Raw genomic sequence first — 23181 nt, forward strand, 5'->3', positions numbered from 1 at the left:
GTGGGAGTCCAGCAACATAGCCATTACGCTAACTGCTGGTTCCCTCATTATTATTTTTAAAAATTTTGCTATAGGGCACATGTAGTCATGAGAGAGATAGAGAGAGACAAAGTGAGAAAGCAGATTGCCAGGTCGGGGACTCAAATTGTGATGGGCCATGTGGGAGTCCAGTACTTTAACCATGAAGTCACCTTCCAGCCTCATCGCCCTTCTCTTTTTAAAGTTTGTTTATTTTACTCAGAGAGAAACAGGTACCTGAACAGAATCTTGTCATACTATGATTCCCCTTTACCCTTCGAGTAAGGGTATGTACTGTACATATGTGTTCCCTGTGTGTTTTAGATCAACTTGGAATCTGAGCTGTGGTCTTCCATTGGGCTCCAGCATTGCAGAGTGGTGTCCCACTGACTATGCCACCATGGTTGGGCCAGGAATGTTTTTTATTTTCTTTTACATAATAATCACATAGTTCTCAACCTCAATAAATTGAACATTGATAGTTTCATCTAATTTACTGTCTATCTCATTTTGTCAGTTGATTCAGTAATGCCCTTTGTAGCATTTTTCTCCTGCAGTACAAGAACTAGTAGGGTTATATGTTGTATTTAGTCATCATGAATCTTTAGTGTCCTTGAATCTGGAACATTTTTACAGCTTTTCTTTGACTTTTGATGTTAACTTAAAAAAAAATTTTTTTTATTAGAATGCTTCTCATTTTAGATCCGTCTGATATTTCCTCATGAACAAATTTAGGTTGTGCATTCCTGGATAGAACATTGTACCTCCTGGTGTTTCTTCTTGTTTATATAAAGAAAACAATTCTTGGGGTCAGCAAGTGGCATAGTGGTTAAAGCACTAGACTCCCACATGGCCAATTGTGGTTTAAGTCCCAGACCTGGCATTTTGAAAATCATGCTGGGCACATGTGTATGTGTGCCCCAAATCCCAGGAGGAAATGGAGGAGAAGGGATTGTGGTGTGACCATTCTCCTGGGGGCGATTTCTCACTTTCCCTCTCACTGTCTGTCTATATCTGTCTCCTCCAGCGAGCACATGCACCCTATGGCAGAAACCTTAAATAAAAAAAATCCTTTTTCACTCTTATGACCTCACTTAACTTTAGTAAACTCCTTGAAAGTCCACCCCATCTCCAAATACAGTTACATTGTGGGTAAGGACTTTGACATATGGATTTTGGAGGTACGCAGTTCAGTCTGTTAACACTGGGCCAAATGGTTAATATTAATTTTAATTTTTAATTTTCTTTAGATTTTTGCCATAGGATCTATGCACTCTCTGCAGAGAGAAGGCAAGAAAGAGAGAGAAGGGGGGAAAGTGAGAAATCCCCCTACCAGGGAAGATAGCCATGCTGCAATCCCTTCTCATTCTCTCCTTGGGATTTTGGGCATTAACTAACACACCATGCCCAGCGTGTTTTTAAGCTAGCAGGTCCAGGACTCAAACCATGCAATTGGCTTTGTGGGAGCCAGTGCTTTGACCACTATGCAGCCTGTTGGCCTGGTCCTTAAGTATCTTTTGTTATATTCACTATTGCCAAATTTCCTTTTGTAGGGGTTGTGCTGTTTTGCATTTCTTCTAGCACTGTTTGAAAGTGTCTCTGTCCCATAGCCTCTCCAACAGAATAGATTGTCAAGCTTTTGAGTTTTTGTCAGTTTGACAGGTGAGAAATGATATTCAGCGTTTTAATTTACATTAAAACAATTTTTAAAATTCACAGTAGAATGCATGTGCACACTTTGTAAAAGAGAGAGAGAAAGCGCAGTATCCTCCATAACGTCTAGTCATGCTGCAGTTCCTTTCTTGTACTCCAGCCTGTTGGATCCAGAGTACTTGTGTGTGCACCCGGTGCCCAGCATATTTCAGTTTGACTGGGTTAGGAACTTGAACCAGGCTTGCCATATGGGATCTAGCCTCCCTGAACCATTACTGCTGCATTTCTTATCTTTTAAAATTTCTTTTTTTTGCATTTCTTTTTTATTTATTTTTAAAATTTTATTTAACTTTATTTATTTATTTTTATTTTTATTTGACCAGAGAGGGGTAGAGAGAGAGAGAGAGATGAAGAGAGAACGTGAGAAAGCAAGCCTCCAGGTCTGGGACTCAAACCACAGTCAGCCATGTTGATCGGAGTCCAGTGCCCTTAACTACCATGCCACCTATTAGCCTCACTGCTGCATTTCTTTTTTAATGAGTAAAGTTGTATGTCTCTCCATATGTTTGAGTCATTTTTGTGCAGTATCTGTTTATGTCTTTTGCCTATTGTTCAATAGAATTTTTAGTGTTTTTTCCTTTGATTTTTAAAAGTTCTTTATGTATTAGGGTTACTAACCTTTATCTATGATACTTGCTACAGGTATTTTCTTCCAGTTTATTGTCTTTTGATTTTGCTTATTATTATTATTTATTTATTTTTTGAAGAGGTTTTTGCTATATAGCGTGTGCGCTCGTCAGACAGACAGAGAGAGACAGAGAGACAGAAAGTGAGAAATCAGCCCCCGGGTCTGCTCCTTCCGGACTCGAACCACGGTCAACTACGTGGGAGTCCAGCGACATAGTCATTGCGCCAACTGCAGGTCCCACTTATTATTTTTTGCTATGCAAAAGTTTTTAAATTTTAGAGCCAGCAGGTGGCATGATGGTTGAGGCACTGGACTCGCACATGGCCAACGGTGATTCTAGTCCCAGACCTGTTGGTTTGTTTCCTCGCTTTCCCTCTCTTCCTCTCTGTCTCTTTCTACTGAGTGCATGTGGCCTATAGCAAATTAAAAATAAAATTTTCTTTATAAAAAGAATTATTTATTTAAAATTATTATTATTATTTTTTTAATTTGACCAGAGAGAGACAGAGAAAGTGAGAAAGCAAGCTACTAGGTCTGGGACTTGAACTGCAGTCAGCCATGTGGGAGTACAACAACTTAACCACCATTCCACCTGCCATCTCTTTATCAATAAATTAATAAATAATTCTTTAAAATTTTTTTTTTTTATTTTGAGGTAGTCAAATTTTTCAGTCTCTTCTTACTGCATCTGAATTTACAGTCTTAATTTGAAAGCCTTCTACATTTAGGTTAAAGAGGAAATGACCTGTGTTTTTTTCTGGTAACTTGTATAATTTTATTTATTTATTCCACCTGCCATCTCTTTATCAATAAATTAATAAATAATTCTTTAAAATTTTTTTTTTTTATTTTGAGGTAGTCAAATTTTTCAGTCTCTTCTTACTGCATCTGAATTTACAGTCTTAATTTGAAAGCCTTCTACATTTAGGTTAAAGAGGAAATGACCTGTGTTTTTTTCTGGTAACTTGTATAATTTTATTTATTTATTTTGCATTTCAGTCTCTCATTTGTAGTTTATTCTTTTGCATGGTGTGAAGAATGGCTGTAATTAAATTCTTTTTTCCAAGGGCTGTCCAAGTGCCTCAACATTATTTGAAAAAACATATTTGCGTCAGTGATTTGAGAGGCCATTTTTATCATACAAAAAGATTTTTGTGTATGCACAATGTTTTTAAATTAGGTTGAAAACCTTTGGGAAGTCATTAGTGGGAAATGACCACTCAAACTTTTTGGTAAATATAGCTCCCAGTAGGAGAGTTATAGGTGAAAACTTGCATCAGAGTTGCTAGGATGACTTAAAAAGGCATAGAAAAAGAAAACAAGGGTTGGCTCCATGTCATGGTTGTTAAGGCAGCCAGACCTCACGTGGCTCTCTGCTGTTTGAGGCCCAGACCTGGCTGCTTGAGAAACATGCTGGGTAAGTGTGTGTGTGCCCAATATCCCAAAAGGAGAGAGAGATGGAGGAGAAGGGATTATTGCACGACCATTTCTCATTGGGAGCGCTTTCTCCTCTGTCTGTCTCTGGTGAGCATACACAATCTCTAGCACCCCAAAAAAGGAAAATCCTCTCTCTGTCTGTCTCTGGTGAGCGTACACAATCTCTAGCACCCCAAAAAAGGAAAATAAAAACAAAAAAGGCATGAGTACATAATTATGTGTTATAGCTATTTTGAATTATAATTTACATACCATAAAATTTACCCATCATAAATGTATAATTATTTATTTTTTAAAATAAATATTTATTTATTTAATTCCATTTGTTACTATTAGTTTTTAATTTGACCAGACAGAGAAAGAGAGAGAAAGGGAAAGCAAGAAAGTAAGTCACCAGGTCTGGGACTCAAACCTCAGTCAGCCACATGGGAATCCAGTGCCTTTAGCCACCATGCCACCTACCGCCCCCTTTTAATATTTTTTAAAGAATTATTTTTATTTAACTTGATTTATTATTATTATTGTTATTTTAATTTGACTAGAGAGAGACATAGAGAAGGAAAGTGAGAAAGCAAGCCACCAGGTCCAGGACTTGAACCACGGTCAGCCGTGTGGGAGTCCAGTACCCATAACTACCACACAATTTGTTGGCCCCTTTATTTTTTATTTTAATATTTTTTTTGAAAGAGATTTTTACTATAGGGTGTGTGACTCACCAGCAGGACAGAGAGAGACAGACAGAGAGACATAAAGTGAGAAATTATACCCCAGGAGAATGGCCACACCATAGTCCCCTCTCCTCCATTCTCCTCTCAGGGTTTTGGACGTGCACACACACATGCCTGGTGTTGAGTTTTAAGCTACTGGGTCCATGCACACACATGCACCTTGTTTTTCAAGCCTCTGGGGTTGGGATTCAAACCATGTGGTTGGTCATGTGGGATCTAGCTTACCTAACCACAGCAGCATGAAATTTTAAATTTTGGTGAAGATCAATTTACCTAATTTTTTCTTTTGTGGATTGTACTTTTGAGGTCATATCTAAGAAAAGTCATGTTAAAATCATGTATATTTTCATAGAATTAAGAAATTTGCTTTCTTACCAGGAAAAATTTAGTGCTCAGACCCATTTATCATGAGAGATTTGTTGAAAGGCATAAGGACTTGCCTCTGGATGGCTGCCCTGCTGTGCCAGCCTCCCTTGGACAGCTTGTGTAATAGTGATCAAAAGTGTAGGCTATGGGGCTTGACTGCGTGGTTTGGAATTTTCACTTCACCTCTTCCTAGAAACGTTATCTTGGGGAAGCAGCTTAAATTCTCAGTGCCTCAGTTTCCTCATCTGGAAAAGGTAGAATATACTATTGCTTCTCTCAGAGCATTTGTAAAGTACATCGAAAAGGCCTGGAGCAGAGTAAGGACCAACAAACATTAGTTATTATTAGAGAAACAATTCTCAGCTACTTTGGGATGGCATTGTGCTTATTGGAATTATTTAGGGGACTTTGCATGCCTTTTCTTTTCTTTCTTTTTTTTTTGCTACTTTGGGATGGCATTGTGCTTATTGGAATTATTTAGGGGACTTTGCATGCCTTTTCTTTTCTTTCTTTTTTTTTTTCCCTTTAATTGCTAGAGCATGTATGTGGTCACCAAAGAGAGAGACAGAGAGAAAAGGAAAGAGAGAAAGCACCCTTCCCCCCCCCACACACACACACATACAATAGGGTATGGTCACTCAGCAATCCTTTCTTCTTTTCTTCTTCCTTTTGAGGTCTTGGGTACTCATATACGTGTCTGGCATGTTTCTCAAGATGCTGGGTCTGAGACTATAACCACACTATCAGCCATGTGGGATCCAGCCACCTTGACCACTAGGCCATAGGCTGGCCCTGTGTGCCTGTTTTAAAGAGACAGGTTGTACCATGGGTTAGAGCAGCTGGGGCGATAAGCTTCCCATAACACATTATTTTTCCCTTCAGTTTGCTGTAGGGCATCTGAGCTCACTAGAAAGAGGGAGAGAGAGAGAGAGAGAGAGCGAGAGAGAGAGAAATTGCTCCCCGGTGGGGGATGGCCACTCCCTGATTTCTTCTCCTCTCAGGATTTTGGGCATGCACACTTGGCATGTTTTTCAAACCACCAGGTCTAGGATTTAAACCGCTCAGTTGGCCAGGTGGGATCCAGCCATCTCACCTCCAGGCCACCTGCTGGTCTCCATGGCACATTTAAAGCGGATTGTTCCTTAAAATCACCTTCATTAAATGAGGCAATTTGGGTTGATGTGTGGTATCACAGAACTCTTCATCAGCTGTAAAAATAGCTCAAGCTCCAATAACACTTGGAAAATGAATAATCTGTTAACTACTCTTGTCAAGGCAAAAATTAGGTTATAGGTCTCAGACTCACCAAGAACATGATGTCTAAGCTATTAGGATTTGATAAATACATTTCTCTGCCTTTGGGGAATTTTATTAGTCCAGAGATCTGATTTTGGGATAAGAACTTGCAATTTAAAGATAGAATTCTTTGATTACTCCAGTTTAAAGAAAGGAGTCACTTCTTATTTTCATTTGCAGAGTGAGATTAATGAGATTTGAAACCAGCTTAACTCTAAAAGGAATTGTTAGGGCGATTCATGTCACAGACTAAAAAAATTCATAGACTTAAGAGAATAAGTGGGTAGAAAAGGTTTATTCATTTTCCAAGGGAGGAAAGAGGCAAGATGCAGAGAGTTGCATGGGCCTTAAATGATAAGGGTTACAGGCTTGTTTTAAATAAAGGGTTTGGGGTTAGAGTAATTAAGGTAGTCTTGAAACTGGATGCCAGCTGTTTTAATTAATTAATTAATTAATTCTATTTGTTATGGTTATTATTTCATTTGACCAGGGAGAGAGAGAGAGAACGGGAAAGCAGGAGAGCAAGCTGCTAGGTTGGGAACCCGAACCACGGTTGGCCATGTGGGAATCCAAAGCATTTAACTACCACACCACCTGTTGGCCCTGCCAGATGGTTTTTTATAGCATCTGGATTATGTCATTGTTATTGCTAGGTGAGTTAGCCACCTGTAGTAAAATCAAGGAGCCTCCCTTTCCTTCCTCCTTTTAGGTGAAACTATTCTCTGATCCCAAGGAATTCTCCAGTGGGGCACGTCTCCTTCCACTAGGACCACCTAGACTTGACCCTTTAATCCTTTCCCTCCTCCAACCAAGGGTACTCAAGGATGCTGGAGACTCTGCCTTCTCTCCAGCAGAGCACAAGATCAGAGGATTAATCTGTAAAAGAAAAAATGCCTGTGGCATCTGGGGAGCTTTGAATGTGCCATTCCCCTTAAAATGCCTAAGATATCTGTGAGAAATTAATAATCTGATGTGGGCAGTAGTGTCAAGACTATGAGAGGACTTCAAAAAGTTTATGGAAACATGAAATTAAAGTATGAGTCAAGGCCAGCAGGTGGCTTGGTGATTAAGGCACTGGACTTCCACATGGCCATCCACAGTTCAAGTCCTGGATCTGGAGGCTTGTTTTCTCACTTTCCCTCTGTCTCTCTCTATCCATTTTTCTGTCTGTGGTCAAATTAAAAAATATTAATATAAAATTAAATAATTTTTTAAAACTATGGGTGTATTTTGGTGTAAAATATTTCTGAAATCCATGCCGTTTTTTATGATAAGACCTTTTCCATGAAGTTTTTGGAGACTCCCCACACACATCCATATAAAAAATTCTTACAACTCAACCATGAAGAGACAATAAAAAATGGGCAAACATTTTGAAAACACATTTACCCAAGGAAGATATGCAAATGCCCACCCACATATGAAAAGATGTTACACCACTGGTTAGGGAAATCAAAATCAAATGTGAGGCTGGCTCTATGGTGCAGCGATAATCTGCTGGATAGGAAGCTGGATCTACAGGGCAACCAGTTCAAATCCTCAGTCCAGTCAGCCTGACATGCTGGACATGTGTATGAGTGCCCAAGATCTGATGGCTAGAGGACTGGAGGAGAGAGTGCAGCGTGATCAGACTTGTGACAGGTGCTCATCTCTCTCTCTCTTTCATGTATATGCACACACATTCTATCATGAATAAAGAAAAATACGTCCGCAATGAAATGTTACTTCATACCTACTAGGATGGTTATAATATGTATACATATTTTTTTTTTTAAAGAAGATAATAAGTATTGGTGAAGATGTGGAGAAACAGAAACGTTCATACATTTCTTGTTAGGAGTGTACAGTAATTCAGCCAATGTGGAACACAGTTCAGTGGTTTGTTAAAAAGTTAAGCATAGAATTACCATATGACCTAGCAATTCTACTCCTGGGTATGAGTGGAATAATAATTGAAAATTATTGAATTCAGAATAATTGGAATAATTGAAGCATACGTCAGCACAGAAACTTGTACACAAATGTTTATAGCAGTATTATCCATAATAGCAAAAAGGTGGAAGCAGTGCAATCAGTAGAGGACTTCATAAGCAAATTATGGTGAATACATACACAATTAATAGAATGCTATTCAGCTGTAAAATGGAATGAAGTACTGATACATGCTACAACTTAAATGAGGCTTGGAAACATTGTTAAGTGAGAGAAGCTAGTCACGAAGGTCCTATGTTGTATGATTCTTTTTTTCTTTACATTTTTGCCATAAGGTGGGTGTGCTTGATAGAGAGAGGCAAAGTGAAAAATCAACCCTCCAGATGTGATGGCCATGCCATAATTCCTTCTCTTCCATTCTCCTCTTGGTATTTTTGGGCACCCACCCACACGTGTCCTGTATGATTTTCAGACCTCTGAGTCTGGGACCCTAACTGCATTCAGCCATGTGGGAATCTAGTGCCTTTACCACCACACCACCTGCAAGCCCTCAAATTGTAAGATTTTTTTTTTTATTTGCTATAGAGCACATGTGCTTCCCAGAAGGAGAGACAAAGAGAAGAAAGCCCCCTGGGAGGGAATAGTGGCCATGCCGTAATCTCTCTCTCTCTCCTTTCGGGATTTCAGGCATGCATGCACATGCACCCAGGTGTTTGTCAAGTCTCCTGTTCTAGGGCTTAAACTATGCAGTTGCCCATGTGGGATCCAGTGACCTTAACCACCAGACCTACAGGCTGGTCCATATGTTTTTTTGTTTGTGTTTGTTTTTAAAAATTATTTTGGGGCATCAACAATTGGCGTAATGGCTATGTCGCTGGACTCCCATATAGTCAACTGTGGTTCAAGTCCCGGACCTGGTGGCTTAAATTCATTCCAGGCGCAGGTGTGTGCGTGTCCAAGATCCTGAGAGGAGAATAGAGAAGGGATTGCAGCAGCATGGCCAGGGTTGGGGGGAGATTTCTCGCTTTCTGTCTCTTTGTTTCTCTTTGTCTTTCTGGTGAGCACACAACCCTATAACAAAAGCCTCTCCAAAAGAAAGAATTATTTTGGGACCAGCAGGTGGTATGGTGGTTAAAGGTGCTGGTTTCCCACATTCCTGACCGCAGTTTGAATCTCGGACCTGGCAGTTTGCTTTTTCCCTTTCCCTTTCTCTCTCTCTGATCAAACAACAAGTGGAATTAAATAAATAATAAATTATTTTTAAAAATTATTTAACTTTATTTATGTGTTTATTTTAATTTGACCAGAGAGGGACAAAAAGAGAGAGAGAGAACACCACCAGGTCCAGGACTTGAACTGCAGTTGGCCATGTGAAAGTGCAGGGCCCTTAACCACCACGCCACCTGTGGCCTCCTCCTATGATTCTTTTTTACAATATGTCTAGAGTAGGCAAATCCAAAGAAGCAGAAAGCACTTTAGAGGTTACTAAGAGTGGGGATGGAGAATGGAGAACGATTAATTCATTGATGTGGAGTGGTGTTATGGGATGGTGGAAACAGTTAAAAACATTGTGTATATATGAAATACCACTGAATTATACATTTTAAAGTGGTTAATTGTACGTTATGTAAATTTTTCATTTCAATTTTTTAAAAAAGGAGGTTCATGAGTTCTACTTACCTTTTGCGCTTCGCAGAGGAGAAAGTTATAAAGTATAGGAAATGATGATGCCAGAAAAGGGCGACCCTGTAGGATGTGGTGACGTATCTGCATGTTTCCAGATTCATTTTTCACTCCTCTTTTTTGCTGAAAAGAATTATTCTTTTCCAAAATTAAAAAAAAATTATATTATTTTAAAATTTGCTGTGGAGCATATGTACGTGCATGAGAGAGAGAGGGAATAGGAGAGAGAGAAAGCACCCCATGGGGAAATGGCTGTACTGCAAGTCCTTCTTCATTTTCCCCTCAAGATTTTGGGCATGCATGCATGTGTACCTGGCATAGTTTTCAAGCTGCTGGGTCTAGGACTAGAATGTGCAGTCGGCTATGTGGGATCTAGTTGCCTTAACCACCATGGCACTGGCTGGCTGAAAAGTTTTAAATTTGGATGAAGTCCAGTGTGTCTGTTTTTTGTTGTTTTTGTTCATGTGTTTGGTGTCATATTGAAGAATCCACTGCCAGGATAAAGGTCACAAAAATTTTTTTTTTTTAAGAGGTTTTTGCCTTAGGGCATGTTAGCTTGGGGTGGGGGACAGAGACAGTGACAGGGAAAGTGAGAAATCACCCCTCCAGGGGGATGGCTATGCTGAAATCCCTTCTCCTCCATTCTTCTGGGATCTTGGGCACACATGTATACGCATCCAGTGTGATTTTCAAGCCACTGGGTCCAGGACTCAAACTGCAGTCGTCCATGTGGGAGTCCAGTGATGCAACTCCTATGCCATTGCTGGCCCTGCATATTTTTTATCTAAGAGTTTTGTGGTCTGGCACTTTTATTTACGTCATTGGTCCATTTTGAGTTAATCTTTGTATACAGTGGGAGGTAAGTGGCTAGTTGTTCTTCTGCGTGTGACTGATCAGTGGTTCCAGCATCATTTGCTGAAGAGAATATTCTTCCTCCATTGAATGGACTCGGCACCTGTCAATAGTTGGAAATCATTGTCTGTAGATGTATGGGCTTATTTCTAGGGTGTCAATTCTGTCCTTGCCATTTGCTTTTGTACAGGCTGAGTCTTTTTTCTCCCTTTGTTAACAGGATCATGGAGTTGATAGCACCATTTCATTTTCCAGCAAAAAGCTCCACCTAACTATAGGAATGTTGGTGCTTTTGAGTGAGCAGGAAGTCCAGCACAGCAGAGAGATGCTGCAGCGGTGTAAAGAGGAGTTCATTAAGTGAGTAATTTGTCCAGGACGTTCAACTGTGTCGGCTTCTTTTGCTATCACAGACTTGTGTTTGGACTAGAGAGCTAGATGATAAGAGAACAAGGTTTGTTGAGCCACCCATTTGGAGCATTGTTTGAAACATTTAAAATGGGTTTAAAGTAGATGTTTATAAATTTTTGTAGCTAGACTCTACTTTAGGGCTGCCCTGTGGTGCAGCAGTAAGTGCCATAGGAAGCCAGCTCCCACATGACTGATGGTAGTTCTGATCCTGGACACAGTGGCTTGAAAAACATGCAGGTGTGTGTTTATGTGTGCCCAGAATCCTGACAGGATGGAGAAATGGGGAAAGTAGGATTGCTTTGACCATGCACTACTGGGGAGTGTGCACTGTCTCTCTCACTCTCACTCTCTGGCAAGGATGCCTGACCTCTGGCAAAAGAAAAGAAAGATCATACCTTTAATAATACTAGTTCAGGGGCCAGCAGGTGGTGTGGTAGTTAAGGGTGCTGGACTCTCACATGGCCCACTGCAGTTCAAGTCCCAGACCTGGTGGCTTGTTTTCTTGTTTTCTCTCTCTCTCTTTTTCACTCTGTCCTTCTCTGTCAAATTAAAATAAATGAATAAATAAATAAAGTTAAATAAAATAATTATTTAAAAAAGAATACTAGTTCAGTAGGCAAGCTTTGTGTTTTTGTTTTTTTTTTTTTTTAGAGGTTTTCGCTGTAGGGCTCATGTGCTCAACAGACAGACAGAGAGACATAGAGACAGAAAGTGAGAAATCACCCCCCGGAGGGGATGGTCACGCCGCAATCCCTTCTCCATTCTCCTCTTGGAATCTTAGGCACGCATGCACGTACGCCCGGCGTGAGTTTTAAGCCACCGGTTCCGGGACGCGAATCGCGGTTGACTACGTGGGAGTCCAGCGACATAGCCATTACACTAACTGCTGGTTCCCACAAGCTTTGTTTTTAACTAGGACATTTCATTTTCTTTGACAGGAAATTCTCATTATCTATTTGAGAATATAGTCTACTGTATTAATTTTCTATGCTGGTATGAAACATTATTACAAGCTTACTGTTTCAGATATTCCAAACCTTTTTTTTTTTTTTAGGTTTTTGCCATGAGGTATGTGCACCCACCAGAGAGAGGCAGAAAGAAACAGAGAGAGGGAAACTGAGAAGTCACCCCCCCAGGGGAAATGGCCACGCTGCAGTCCATTTTCCTCCATTTTTCTCTGGGGATTTTGGACATGCATGCACATACACCCAGTGCATTTCTCAAGCCACCAGGTCCTGGACTCGAACCAAAGGGTTGACTATGTGGGATCCAGCGCCCTAACCGCCACACCACCTGCTGGACCCTGTAACAGTTTTATTTTAAAGAAGCAGCTCTTCCACTCTCTTCCTGTTATCCTTTTATTTGATGAAGAAGAAAAATTTGAAAAGGACTCACTAAAATAGTGTTTTCCTATTTTGTTAGTATTTACAGGCTCCATGCTATTCCAATTTGGCTTGTAGAAATGAGTTACCTAGTTCACTGGGTAGGACAAAGTAAAAGGATTTAAAATTGTTCATTAGTTGTGTTGTACTGAAACTGTGCAGTACAGTGACTCATTTGTGGGCCACTTATCCTTTTCTGTTAATTATTTTGAAGACAAGACATTTTTCTTGAGCAAAATCATAAGCTGATTGGGTTTGCAATCTGTCTATCCCTTCTGAATCTCAGAAAGCAAGGAATGATTCTTGTTTTTTTTTTAACTTAATGATAAACATATCTGTTTTCTCTCCATTTAACTAAAACTTAAAATAATTTGGCGTAGGACCAGCAGTTGGTGTAATGGCTATGGACTCCCATGTAGTCGACCGTGGTTCAAGTCCCGGACCCAGTGGCTTAAACTCACACCGGGTGCATGTGTGTGCGTGCCCAAGATCCTGAGAGGAGAAAGGAGAAGGGATTGCGGCATGGCCATCCCACCTGGGGGGCGATTTCTTTTATTTTTTTGGAGAGGTTTTTGCTATAGGGCGTGTGTGCTTGCCAAACAGACAGAGAGAGACATAGAGACAGAAAGCGAGAAATCACCCCCCAGGGGGATGATCATGCCACAGTCCCTTCTCCTCCATTCTCCTCTTGGGATCTTGGGCACGCACGCACACGTGCCCGGTGTCAGTTTTAAGCCACCGGGTCCGGGACGCGAACTGCGGTCAACTACGTGGGAGTCCAGCGACATAGCCATTACGTTAACTGCTGGTTCCTATGGGGGGTGATTTCTCACTTTCTGTTTCTCTCTCTCTCTGTCTTTCTGGCTAGTGCATGCACCCTATAGCAAAAACCTCCCCTCCCCCCAAAAAAATAATTTGGAGTTTGTCATTAGATATTTATAATTTGTAATTTTCCTCATGTAAAATAAAACTATAGGTGGCTAGCAGCAGGAGTTAGGTGCTGGACTCCCACATGGCTGACTGCAGTTCAAGTCCTGGGCCTGTCGGCTTGTTTTCTTACTTTCTTTCTCTCTCTCTCTTTCTTGTAAATATGCATGCCCTATAGCAAATGTAAAAATAATACTTAAAAATAAATAGATAATAATATAAAACTTTATGTGCTTAGACAGTGGCATAGCACAGCATTGCAAGGCTGACCCACCCCTCTGGTTCCAGGTTCGTGGAGACCGCTGTGGTTCTGCCAGGCACATATTTGCCTATGATCTGGGGCTGGCTGAGGCTGGGGTGTCGTAGTATCAAGGCTCTGTTAGAGATGGTATCTCTGCCTCTTGTTTATAGGAGAAATAAATTTTTAAAAATATAGAATAAAGCTTTATGCTTTATCTTTTATAAAGCAGGGCAATTTTACCTGGTTTAGGGATCAGTTCTGATACTTATTACCAGTTTACTTTTTGCTAAACTAAAGTGTAAACAGCTGCATTTTCTTGGCTGCCACTGGGATAATCCTGCTAAGAAAAAATTGAAAGGTAGATAAAATATTTGTTTAGAGAAGTGTTTATTCCTTTTACCTTATGAAAATCAGGTCACAGTTTTCTAATCATTGAAGCTTTATCCTAAGCTATGTGAACAGTTGGCTGAGTTCCTCCCTTTTATGTCTCTTGGTGCCTTTCATGACTAAATGCCAAATCTGAACCCTTTAAGCATGTCAGAGTTGGTGTGCACAGGGAATAAAGAGCAGTCTTAATAGTTCCTAAGAATTTCTGACATGACAGGATGAAAACAGTAATTGTAGTTTTTCAAATTCAGCAAAGCTTTTGAAATAGGACAAAGTTACTCTGCCAAAAATCTGCAGTGCATGCAAAAATGTGTTTAAAGATGCTCTTTTTTCAAAAAGCTGGAAAGATTTGAAACTAGCAAATAAAATAAAGCAAGCCTCCCCAACCCTCCTTCTTCCTATGTAATATGCACTTATTTAAAAAGTGTATAGTGCAAAATTAATTTGCTTCTGAGAAGAAGGATGAGAATCAGAATTTGTTGTTCGGATTCATTAGAGGTATCTTGTTTCCCTAAAAGGAGATGACTTTTCTTTGAAGGAAAGAAAAAGAATAAAAAGTAAAAGAGGAAAGAAATATACTTGTATTAAAACTCTGGTCAGTAAATTGTATCATCTAACCTTTTCTTCTTCCTTATTCTTGGTTCTTTGATCTCAGCCTCTACACTTGGTATACTTAGAAAGAATGTTAATAAAATAGTGGCATTTCTAATCTGATCCTTGTGTAGTATAAAGATCCTAATCAAAATAGGAAAAGGAAAACATTGAACATGAATAGATTAATACATAGTGTCCTATAGTTTAATCTGATGACTTTGTAAATTGAGGCATTAAAATCTGTGTGACTATATTGGAATTTGATTAAAACTGCAGTGCCGTATAGCTGTTTTAAATAAATGGATAGTTGAGTATTTTAAGTTTTAGGGTAGTTAATCATTTAAAGGATGTTGTCTGTTCAGAAATAGGATTTTCATTTCAATTCTTAGGCTGTAGACTCATGTAGCATTATAGATTTCAAATGAATTATTCAGTGTTTAGTAAATTCCGAAGCTCTAAAGGTGTCCCTTGTGACTTCTCTTTGTGAGATGTAGGACACAAACAGTGCAGTAGCTCTGAGTGTATAGTCTGACAAATATGCAGCACTTCGTTAGCTCCAGTATCATCCTCCTTGTGCCTAAGTGTTCCCAGTAGGCCTGAAGTCAAACCAAGTTAAGAAGTTTAAAAGAGACTAGAAAGAATAGGGAAGAGAAAAAAATACCTTTGAGCAAAGGTTAATTCCTCATCATTGCCTCAGGTGTCATTCAGTTGGGATATATGCTCACTGGTCCAAGGGATAGTTGGGCCACTAAGGCAGAACATTTATTAAACACACCATTGATTCTTCTCTTTAATCTCCTGCTTGATAAATCTTTTTTTTTTTTCCTTAGAAAAAGAAAAGGGGGCGTGTGCGCTTGCCAGAGAGACAGAAAGCGAGAAATCACCCCCCAGGGAGGATGGCCATATTGCAATCTCTTCTCTTCCATTTTCCTCTTGGGATTTTGAGCATGCACACTCATCTGGTGTGAGTTTTAAGCCGTCAGATCCAGGACTCAAACTGCGGTCAACTACATGGGAGTCCAGCCATCTGCCGGTCCCTTGTTTTTTTAAATTTAGTTGCCAGAGAGATAGAGAGAGAGGGAGAAAAAGAAAGCACCCTCCAGTGGAGTTTGATCATGCTACAATCCTTTCTTTTCCATATCTCTATCCTATTGGGATTTGGGGCATGCAGGTGCACATATGCCTGGCATGTTTTTCAAGCTGCCAGGCTAAGATTCAAACCTATTCAGTTCCCTTAATCACTGGGCCACAGGGCCAGCCCCTTCTTGATAATTCCTAGGGGTAGATTCAGAGAATTTCTGTTTCTGTCCATAAAGCAGCTTTGAACCTTGCTTCAGTGTTTTATCTTTCTATTTATTTGTTTATTTACTTATTGGTACCTCATCTAATTTCAAGGATTTGGGGTGGTTTATAGCAAGGACATATATAAAACAAAAGAAATGTTTAAGTCAGAGAGATCAGAAACCATAAGGATGGAGTAGGGAGACTATATATCTACCTTCCTATCTATCTACCTACATACTTACCCACCTGTCATCTCTCTTTCAAGGGGAAGAGAAAGAGAGAAAGTGAGAAAGCAAGCCACCAAGTCCGGGACTCAGACCGTGGTCGGTCATGTGGGAGTCCAGTACCCTTAACCACCACGTCACCTGCTGGCCCCTTATTTATTTTTTGAAGAAAGATTTTTTGCTAAAGAGTGTGTGCACTCATCAAGAGATAGAGAGACTGAGAGACAGAAAGTGAGAAATCAACCCTAGGGGCATGGCCATGCTGCAGTCCCTTCTTCTCCATTCCTCCCTCAGGATTTTGGGTATGCACGCACGTGTGCCTGGCATGAGGTTGAAGCTGTCGGGTCCAGGACTTGAATCACATTTGACAATGTGGGAGTCCAGCGATGTAACCATTACACCATCTGTTGGTCCTTCTTTTGCATATTTAAAAATTTTATCTTTTGGTGGATAATACAGTTGTAGTTAAAATTTGAAAGGTGCAAAGGATATGGAGCGAAGAGTTTAATTACAACTATGATCCTACCATCCACCTGCTTTTTTGCTCTAGAGACAACCAGTGTTACCAATTTCTTTGTGTCCTTTTAGAAATTTTATGTACAAACAAACTATATATATATTTTTTTCTTATCCCCCTTTCTTGTGTAAATAGCACAACATGCATATTGTTGTGCACATTTTCTAAAATTTGAAAGTATGGTTATTCCATATCACTACCTGAAAAGCTTCCTTAGTCACATGTGTGGCTTATTTATTGCTCATAGTATTCCAGTTTATCTAATCAGTCCCATATGGGACTTCTAGTCTGTTGCCAATCTTGTGCTACTTCAGACAATGCCTTGATCAAAAGCCTGTGCACAATTTATTTCTTGTGCATATGAGTATATTCTTATTGCACCTTATCAGGAGGCACATATGGTCTAATTGTTTCCTTTTTTTTTTTTTTTTATTTTGCATGGTGTTAAGCTTGATCAGTGGGTTTGAGTGTGGTCATCATGGTCCATTGTTTCTAGAGCTCTCTAGGAGTATCTTTATGCTTTCCCCACCCTTTTAGCTGTTTTTTGTTTTGTTTTTTTTTTTCATTTTTCATTTCCATTTTAGTTTTTGTTTTGGAGAGTTTTTTTTTTTTTTTTTTTTTTTTTTTTTTGTTGTTGTTGTTTTTTGTTTGTTTGTTTTTTGCTATAGGGTGCATGTGCTTGCCAGAAAGACAGAGAGACAAAAAGTGAGAAATCACCCCCCAGGGGGGATGACCACTCCGCAATCCTTTCTCCTCCATTCTCCTCTCAGGATCTTGGGCACGTATGCACATGCGCCCGGTGTGAATTTAAGCCACCGGGTCCGGGACTCGAACCGTGGTCGGCTATGTGGGAGTTCAGTGACATAGCCATTACGCTAACTGCTGGTCCCTCCATTTTAATTTTTTAAATGAGAGTGCATGGGAGACAGAGAAAGAAATTAGGTAATTTTTAAGGGGTCTTGCCACTGCCTCTCCCAGTTAGCTTTGACCGCACGCATGCATCACTGTGCCTGTCCTGTTTAGGTTGGGTCAGGAACCAAACCTGATCCTCCACGTAGCCTCAGTCACCAAGTAGCAGCGTCCCTCTCTGTGCCACCACAGCTGGGCCTTTTGCCTAAGTTTTAACAGCCACTGGTGATCATTATCTAGATCTGTTATTCTATCACGGGTTATAAAATGAGAATATTCTAATTTTGTCATTCCTTCTTCATTAATTAGTTGGAATTTTTCTGAAAAAACTTTGCTTTGTCAGCTATGGTTGAATGTGTAGCTGAATTCATAATAATTTCCTTAGGATGGGCTCTTAGAAATGGAATTGCCTGAGCAAAGTGTTTGTACTTTCAAAAGCTTTGGATAAATACTGCCAGATTGCTCTTAAAATGTGATTATCAGTGTATACCCCCACTGTTATGTGAGGGAAATGCTGTTCATTATTTGTAAAACTAATGAAGAGAGGTGGGCCTTGAGAGAGAGGCCAGTGTACTGTCTTTGTCGATTAGAACTGTCATCTCTTAGCTTTTTCTATCAGAGCTAATAAATGGTGTTGGATACATGTGGTATGACATTGGAAATACTTTCCTGTGGTTTTCAATTTGTGCCCACTGAACATTTTATTTAATTTTGAAATCAGAAAGACAGATAATATTGTTAGGAAAAAACACAACTTCGTTTTTGTAGTTTTTGACTGTGTCTGTTAATCGTGTTTCCAGATATAGTAGGCCTCTTACCTTAAACAGTTTTAAAAATCTGATTTTTTTTTTCTTTTACAGTGACATATCTGGGGGCAAACCACTGGAAGTAGAGATGGCAGGAATTGAATACATGAATGATGATCCTGGTATGGTGGATGTTCTTTATGCCAAAGTCCATATGAAAGATGGCTCCAATAGGTATATTTCTTTGTTTCAATGGAAACTTTTTTGTTTCAACTGAGAAGTGCTGAAAAGCATTCCTGGAAATGCAGTTCATTCTGATTTATTTTCTTTGGGATTTTGTTATTGAAAAGAATATGTCTACCTTTTTAAAATATAGTGATCTCTTACCTTGAAACAGAAATTTATTGTAGGAAAATTATGGAACTTTTAGTCTGATAACTGTTGAGTTACTTGGTTAGTGTGCATTGATAGCAACAATCTAGTTTTTGTATAACCTGGTGCTTCCTTTGTGTTTTCCAGGAAAATAAAAGGTAAGAGGAAGAGCATTTTTAGGATGGGAATTTCAGTATAGCATAGTGCAGTTGTAGAAGCTATACCAGGACAAATGTGAATTAAAACTTTATCAATTTCATAGGATTATTAAGATTAATCTATATAAAATGCTCAGAACAGTGTTTGACACATACTAACCTCATGACAACATGTCTGTTTTTATTATTACCATACTTAAGGATTCTCAGTCTACAGTCCAAGCTACTTCTGAGGCTGGTCTAGTCATCCAGAGTCATTTCCTATGTTAATGCCATTTATTAGTTAACCCAAGGCCTAAGGTGAGCAGAGACACCCAACTTGAATTAGAGTTTTGTTTTTGTGTGGTCTTGCTATTTAGGGCAGGGTAGAACAGAGCTCACACTCAACCAGAAACCCTATAGAGAAAGTCTAGGTCTTTAGTCAGGTTCCCAAATGTATTTACTTTCCCATAGAATCCTTATTAATATAAAGTTTCTCTTACCTTTATTTGAAATGATAATCTCAATTATCTCTTATTTCAATTCACTTGGATGTGAATTTTGAGAGGATAGAAGGAAAAACGATATAGCCTCTATTTTTTTTTTTTGGAGAGGTTTTTGCTATAGGGTGCGTGTGCTCGCCAGACAGACAGAGAGAGACAGAGAGATAGAAAGCGAGAAATCACTCCCCAGGGGGGATGGCCACGCTGCAATCCCTTCTCCTCCATTCTCCTCTCGGGATCTTGGGCATGCATGCACATGCGCCCGGCATGAGTTTTAAGCCACCGGGTCCGGGACGTGAACCACGGTCAACTACGTGGGAGTCCAGCGACATAGCCATTCCGCTAATTGCTGGTCCCAAGCCTCTATTTATTATATATTCTGTGCCAGCTTTTTCTTTTCCTAAATACCTGGTATGCCCAAAGAACATAATGACCCTACTTTAAAAAACAAAATATTGGGCCAGCAGGTGGCGTGGTTAAGGCAGGGTACTGGATTCCACGTGGCCTGCTCTGTGACTGGAATCCTGGACCGGGGGGCTTGAAAAATGTGCCAGGTGCATGTGTGTGAATGCCCAATATCCCAAGAGGAGAAGGGATTGAAGTGTGGTCACACCTCAGGGGTCTGATTTATTATTTTCTCTCTCTCACTTTGACTCCATTGAGTGCATGTGCCCTTTAGCCAAAAAAAAGGAAGAAAGAAATTGAAGTGAAAACTTTGACAACCATGCATAATTTTTTTGTAATATGCATTGTTTGTGAACTTTTTGAAGAACCCTTGCATTTTGCAGTCATTGGTAGGTCAAGCAGATAGAAGATCAATAAATATAACGAACATTTTAGCAACTGAAAGCTTAACTTAATAGTCAACTCTGGAATTATACAGTCAACAATTACAAAATTCACATTCTTGGGACCAGCAGGTAGTGTGGTGATTAAGGCGCTGGACTGCCACATGGCCAACTGCAGTTCAACTGCTGGGTACACATGCGTGCGTGCACAAAATCCCAAGAGTAAAATGGAGGAGAAGGGATTACATCATGGCCATCCTCTCTAGGGGGGCAATTTCTCACTTTCCCTGTCTCTGTCTCTTTATGGAAAGTACACATATCCTGTGGCAAAAACCTAAAAAAAAAAAAGAAAGAACATTTGCATGGTTGGGGCAGCTTAGTACTTCAGCAATACTCTGCTTAAGAAAAGCCAGATCCCACATGGTGGTCACAGTTCAAATCCCCAATCCAGTGATTCTGTAACACACCAGACATGCATGAGTGCTGAGGATCAGATCCAACAAACTGGAAGACTTGAGGAAGCAGATCACAGCATGACTGGACCTTGTGGAGGGTGCTCATCTCACGTCTCTCTTTTTCTCTCTCATGTGTGTATGCACGTGCTCTATCATGAATATTAGGAAAAACGTATATTCTTTTCAAGCACACGAATAGTTGAAAAAATTGATTACATACTAGATCATAAAATAAGTTTTAATAAATTTCTTTTTTTTTAAGTTAATTTTTTCCATGAGCAAGAGAGAAATACAGAGAGATAGTACCTACAACAAGTTCATGATTGACCCCCCAGCCTCAGCCAGACCAAGGTCATGGACGTGTGTATACCTGGTATATTCAGGAGGTTTCTAGATACAAACCTAGAACTCTCCCATGTGGGTAAGCCTTGCATAGCTTCACTTTTAAATCTGCACCACCAGATGGCCTCAATGAGTTGGAATATTATAAATCATATTTTCTGACTAGAGAGAACACCAAGTTTCCTACAAATACTGCGCTATTAGAAATAATGAGTGTAGAGGCTGGTAGGTGGCATGGTAGTTGAGGCGCTGGACTCCACATGGCTGACCATGGTTCGTGTCCCAAACCAGGCAGCTTGCTTTCTCACTCTCCCCTTTTCTCTGTCTGTCTCTGGTCAAAATTGATGAATAATGATAATAAATAAAATTAAAAATAAATCTTTAAAAAAAAAAAGAAATAATGAGTTTAGACTGACTATAACATGGCCTGGTAGCTAAGGGCTATGCATAGGGAGCCAGATGCCCACATGTCTTACCGTGGTCTGAATCAGTTGCTTTCCTTTTACTTTTTTTTTTTTTTTTAAGAGAGATTTTTGCTATAGGGCACATGTGCTCATCGGAGAGACAGAGAGGCAGAAAGCAAGAAATCACTCCCCAGTGGGGGACGGCTATGCAGCAATCCCTTCTCCTCCATTCTCCTCTTGGGATTTTGAGCACGCACACATATGTGCCTGACGGGAGTTTTAAGCTGCCTGGTCTGGGACTTGAACCGTCATAGACTACACAGGAGTCGAGCGACATAACTGCTATGCCATCTGCTGGTCCCCCAAACAGTTGCTTTTCTATACATCACTAATAGAAAACATTTAAAAATCCAATTTATAGTAGCAACAAAAATTATAATGAAGAATGAATATGGGGATCCAACAAGTAGCATGGTGGTTAGGGTGCTGGATTCTCACATGGTTGACTAGTTTGAGTCATGGACCCGGTGGCTTACTGTCTCACTTTCTCTCTGTCTCTCTGTCTCTATGGTGAGCATGTCCTGTAGCAAGTTAAAAAAGAAAAAAAAAAGTATAAATAAAATTAAATAAATAATTTTAAAAACAGAGAGCCACTTCTCTATTTCTAAAAAAGAATTAGTTTATTTAACTTTATTTATTTACTTATTTATTTTAATTTGACCAGATTGAGATACACAGACAGAGAGAGAAAGTGAGAAAGCAAGCCGCTGAGTCCGGGACTTCACCCATGATAGGCCATGTGGGAGTCAAGTACCCTTAACCACCACACCTGACCTGCTGGCCCCCAAGACTTTTTTTTGCATGAAATTATAAACTAAATAGAGAGACTGCCCATGTTCAAACATAGAGTCTCTTTTATAAAGACTTCAGTTTTCTTCAGTGGTCTTCAAAAAACTCACAGGAAATGCAAATCATGAAAAAAAGTGTGGATTTCAAAATGTTTTTTGCACCAAAATAAATTAGTACTTTAATTTTCCACAAGCTGTTTTTGAAATGTCTCCTTATATACAGATTTAAAACAACTATATACTGTACGTGTAACTGAAATGAGTCAGGAACAGGAGGAGGAGGTATTTAAAAGCCATCACAATAGTTCAGGTGAGAAGCAAAGAAAGCCTAAATTAGAACAGTAGTGATAATAAGAATTGATACATAGATGCAAGAATAGTTAAATCTGCTGGATTTGACAGATTTCTGAAAAGTTGAGGGTAGGAGTAAGGTGATTATGATCCATCATGACTAAGCTGGTTGAATTCAGGAATGCAAAGATGAATTAGGGTCAGGAAATCTACTGATATCCTTCCTATTCAGTAGGTCAAATTAAAAAATAATATCTAAAAACATGCCTGAAAGGCTTTTGATAAAATTCAATCCTTTTTTATTAGAAACATTCAGAAAAGAGAAATAGAAAGATATTGCCTAATATGATAACTATCTATTTTAAAGCAATCATATTGAATGATGATATACTGGACTTATTCCTATTACAATTAGAAATAAAACAATGGTGGGACCAGCAGTTAGTGTAATGGCTATGTCGCTAGACTCCCACGTAGTTGACCGCAGTTCGAGTTCCGGACCTGGTGGCTTAAACTCACGCCAGGTGTGTGTGCATGCGTGCCCAAGATCCCGAGAGGAGAATGGAGGAGAAGTGGTGATTTCTCGCTTTCTATCTCTCTGTCTCTGTCTGGCGAGCGCACGCGCCCTATAGCAAAAATCTCTCCAAAAAAAGAAAAAAAAAAAGAAAGAAAACAATGGTGTCTACACTTACTATTAATATTAAATACACTTCCTAACCTATAAAAAAGACATTGAGGGCCCAGCAGGTGGTGATTAAGATGCTGGACT

General features: G+C 39.6%; 1 protein-coding gene across 4 annotated transcripts in view; it reads left to right on the forward strand.

The window, feature by feature from the left end:
• The window catches only part of ASCC1 (activating signal cointegrator 1 complex subunit 1), a 113733-nt gene that overhangs the window by 37655 nt on the left and 52897 nt on the right, over positions 1–23181 (forward strand). For all 4 annotated transcript variants that reach the window (XM_006170090.3, XM_006170093.3, XM_006170091.3 and 1 more), the window contains exons 6-7: positions 10874–11010; positions 18387–18506. In XM_006170090.3, the coding sequence (XP_006170152.1) occupies positions 10874–11010; positions 18387–18506 (257 nt within the window). The remainder of the gene's footprint in view (positions 1–10873; positions 11011–18386; positions 18507–23181) is intronic.

Source organism: Tupaia chinensis, unplaced genomic scaffold (genome assembly GCF_000334495.1).
Source record: "Tupaia chinensis unplaced genomic scaffold, TupChi_1.0 Scaffold148012_1, whole genome shotgun sequence".
Taxonomy (NCBI): domain Eukaryota; kingdom Metazoa; phylum Chordata; class Mammalia; order Scandentia; family Tupaiidae; genus Tupaia; species Tupaia belangeri.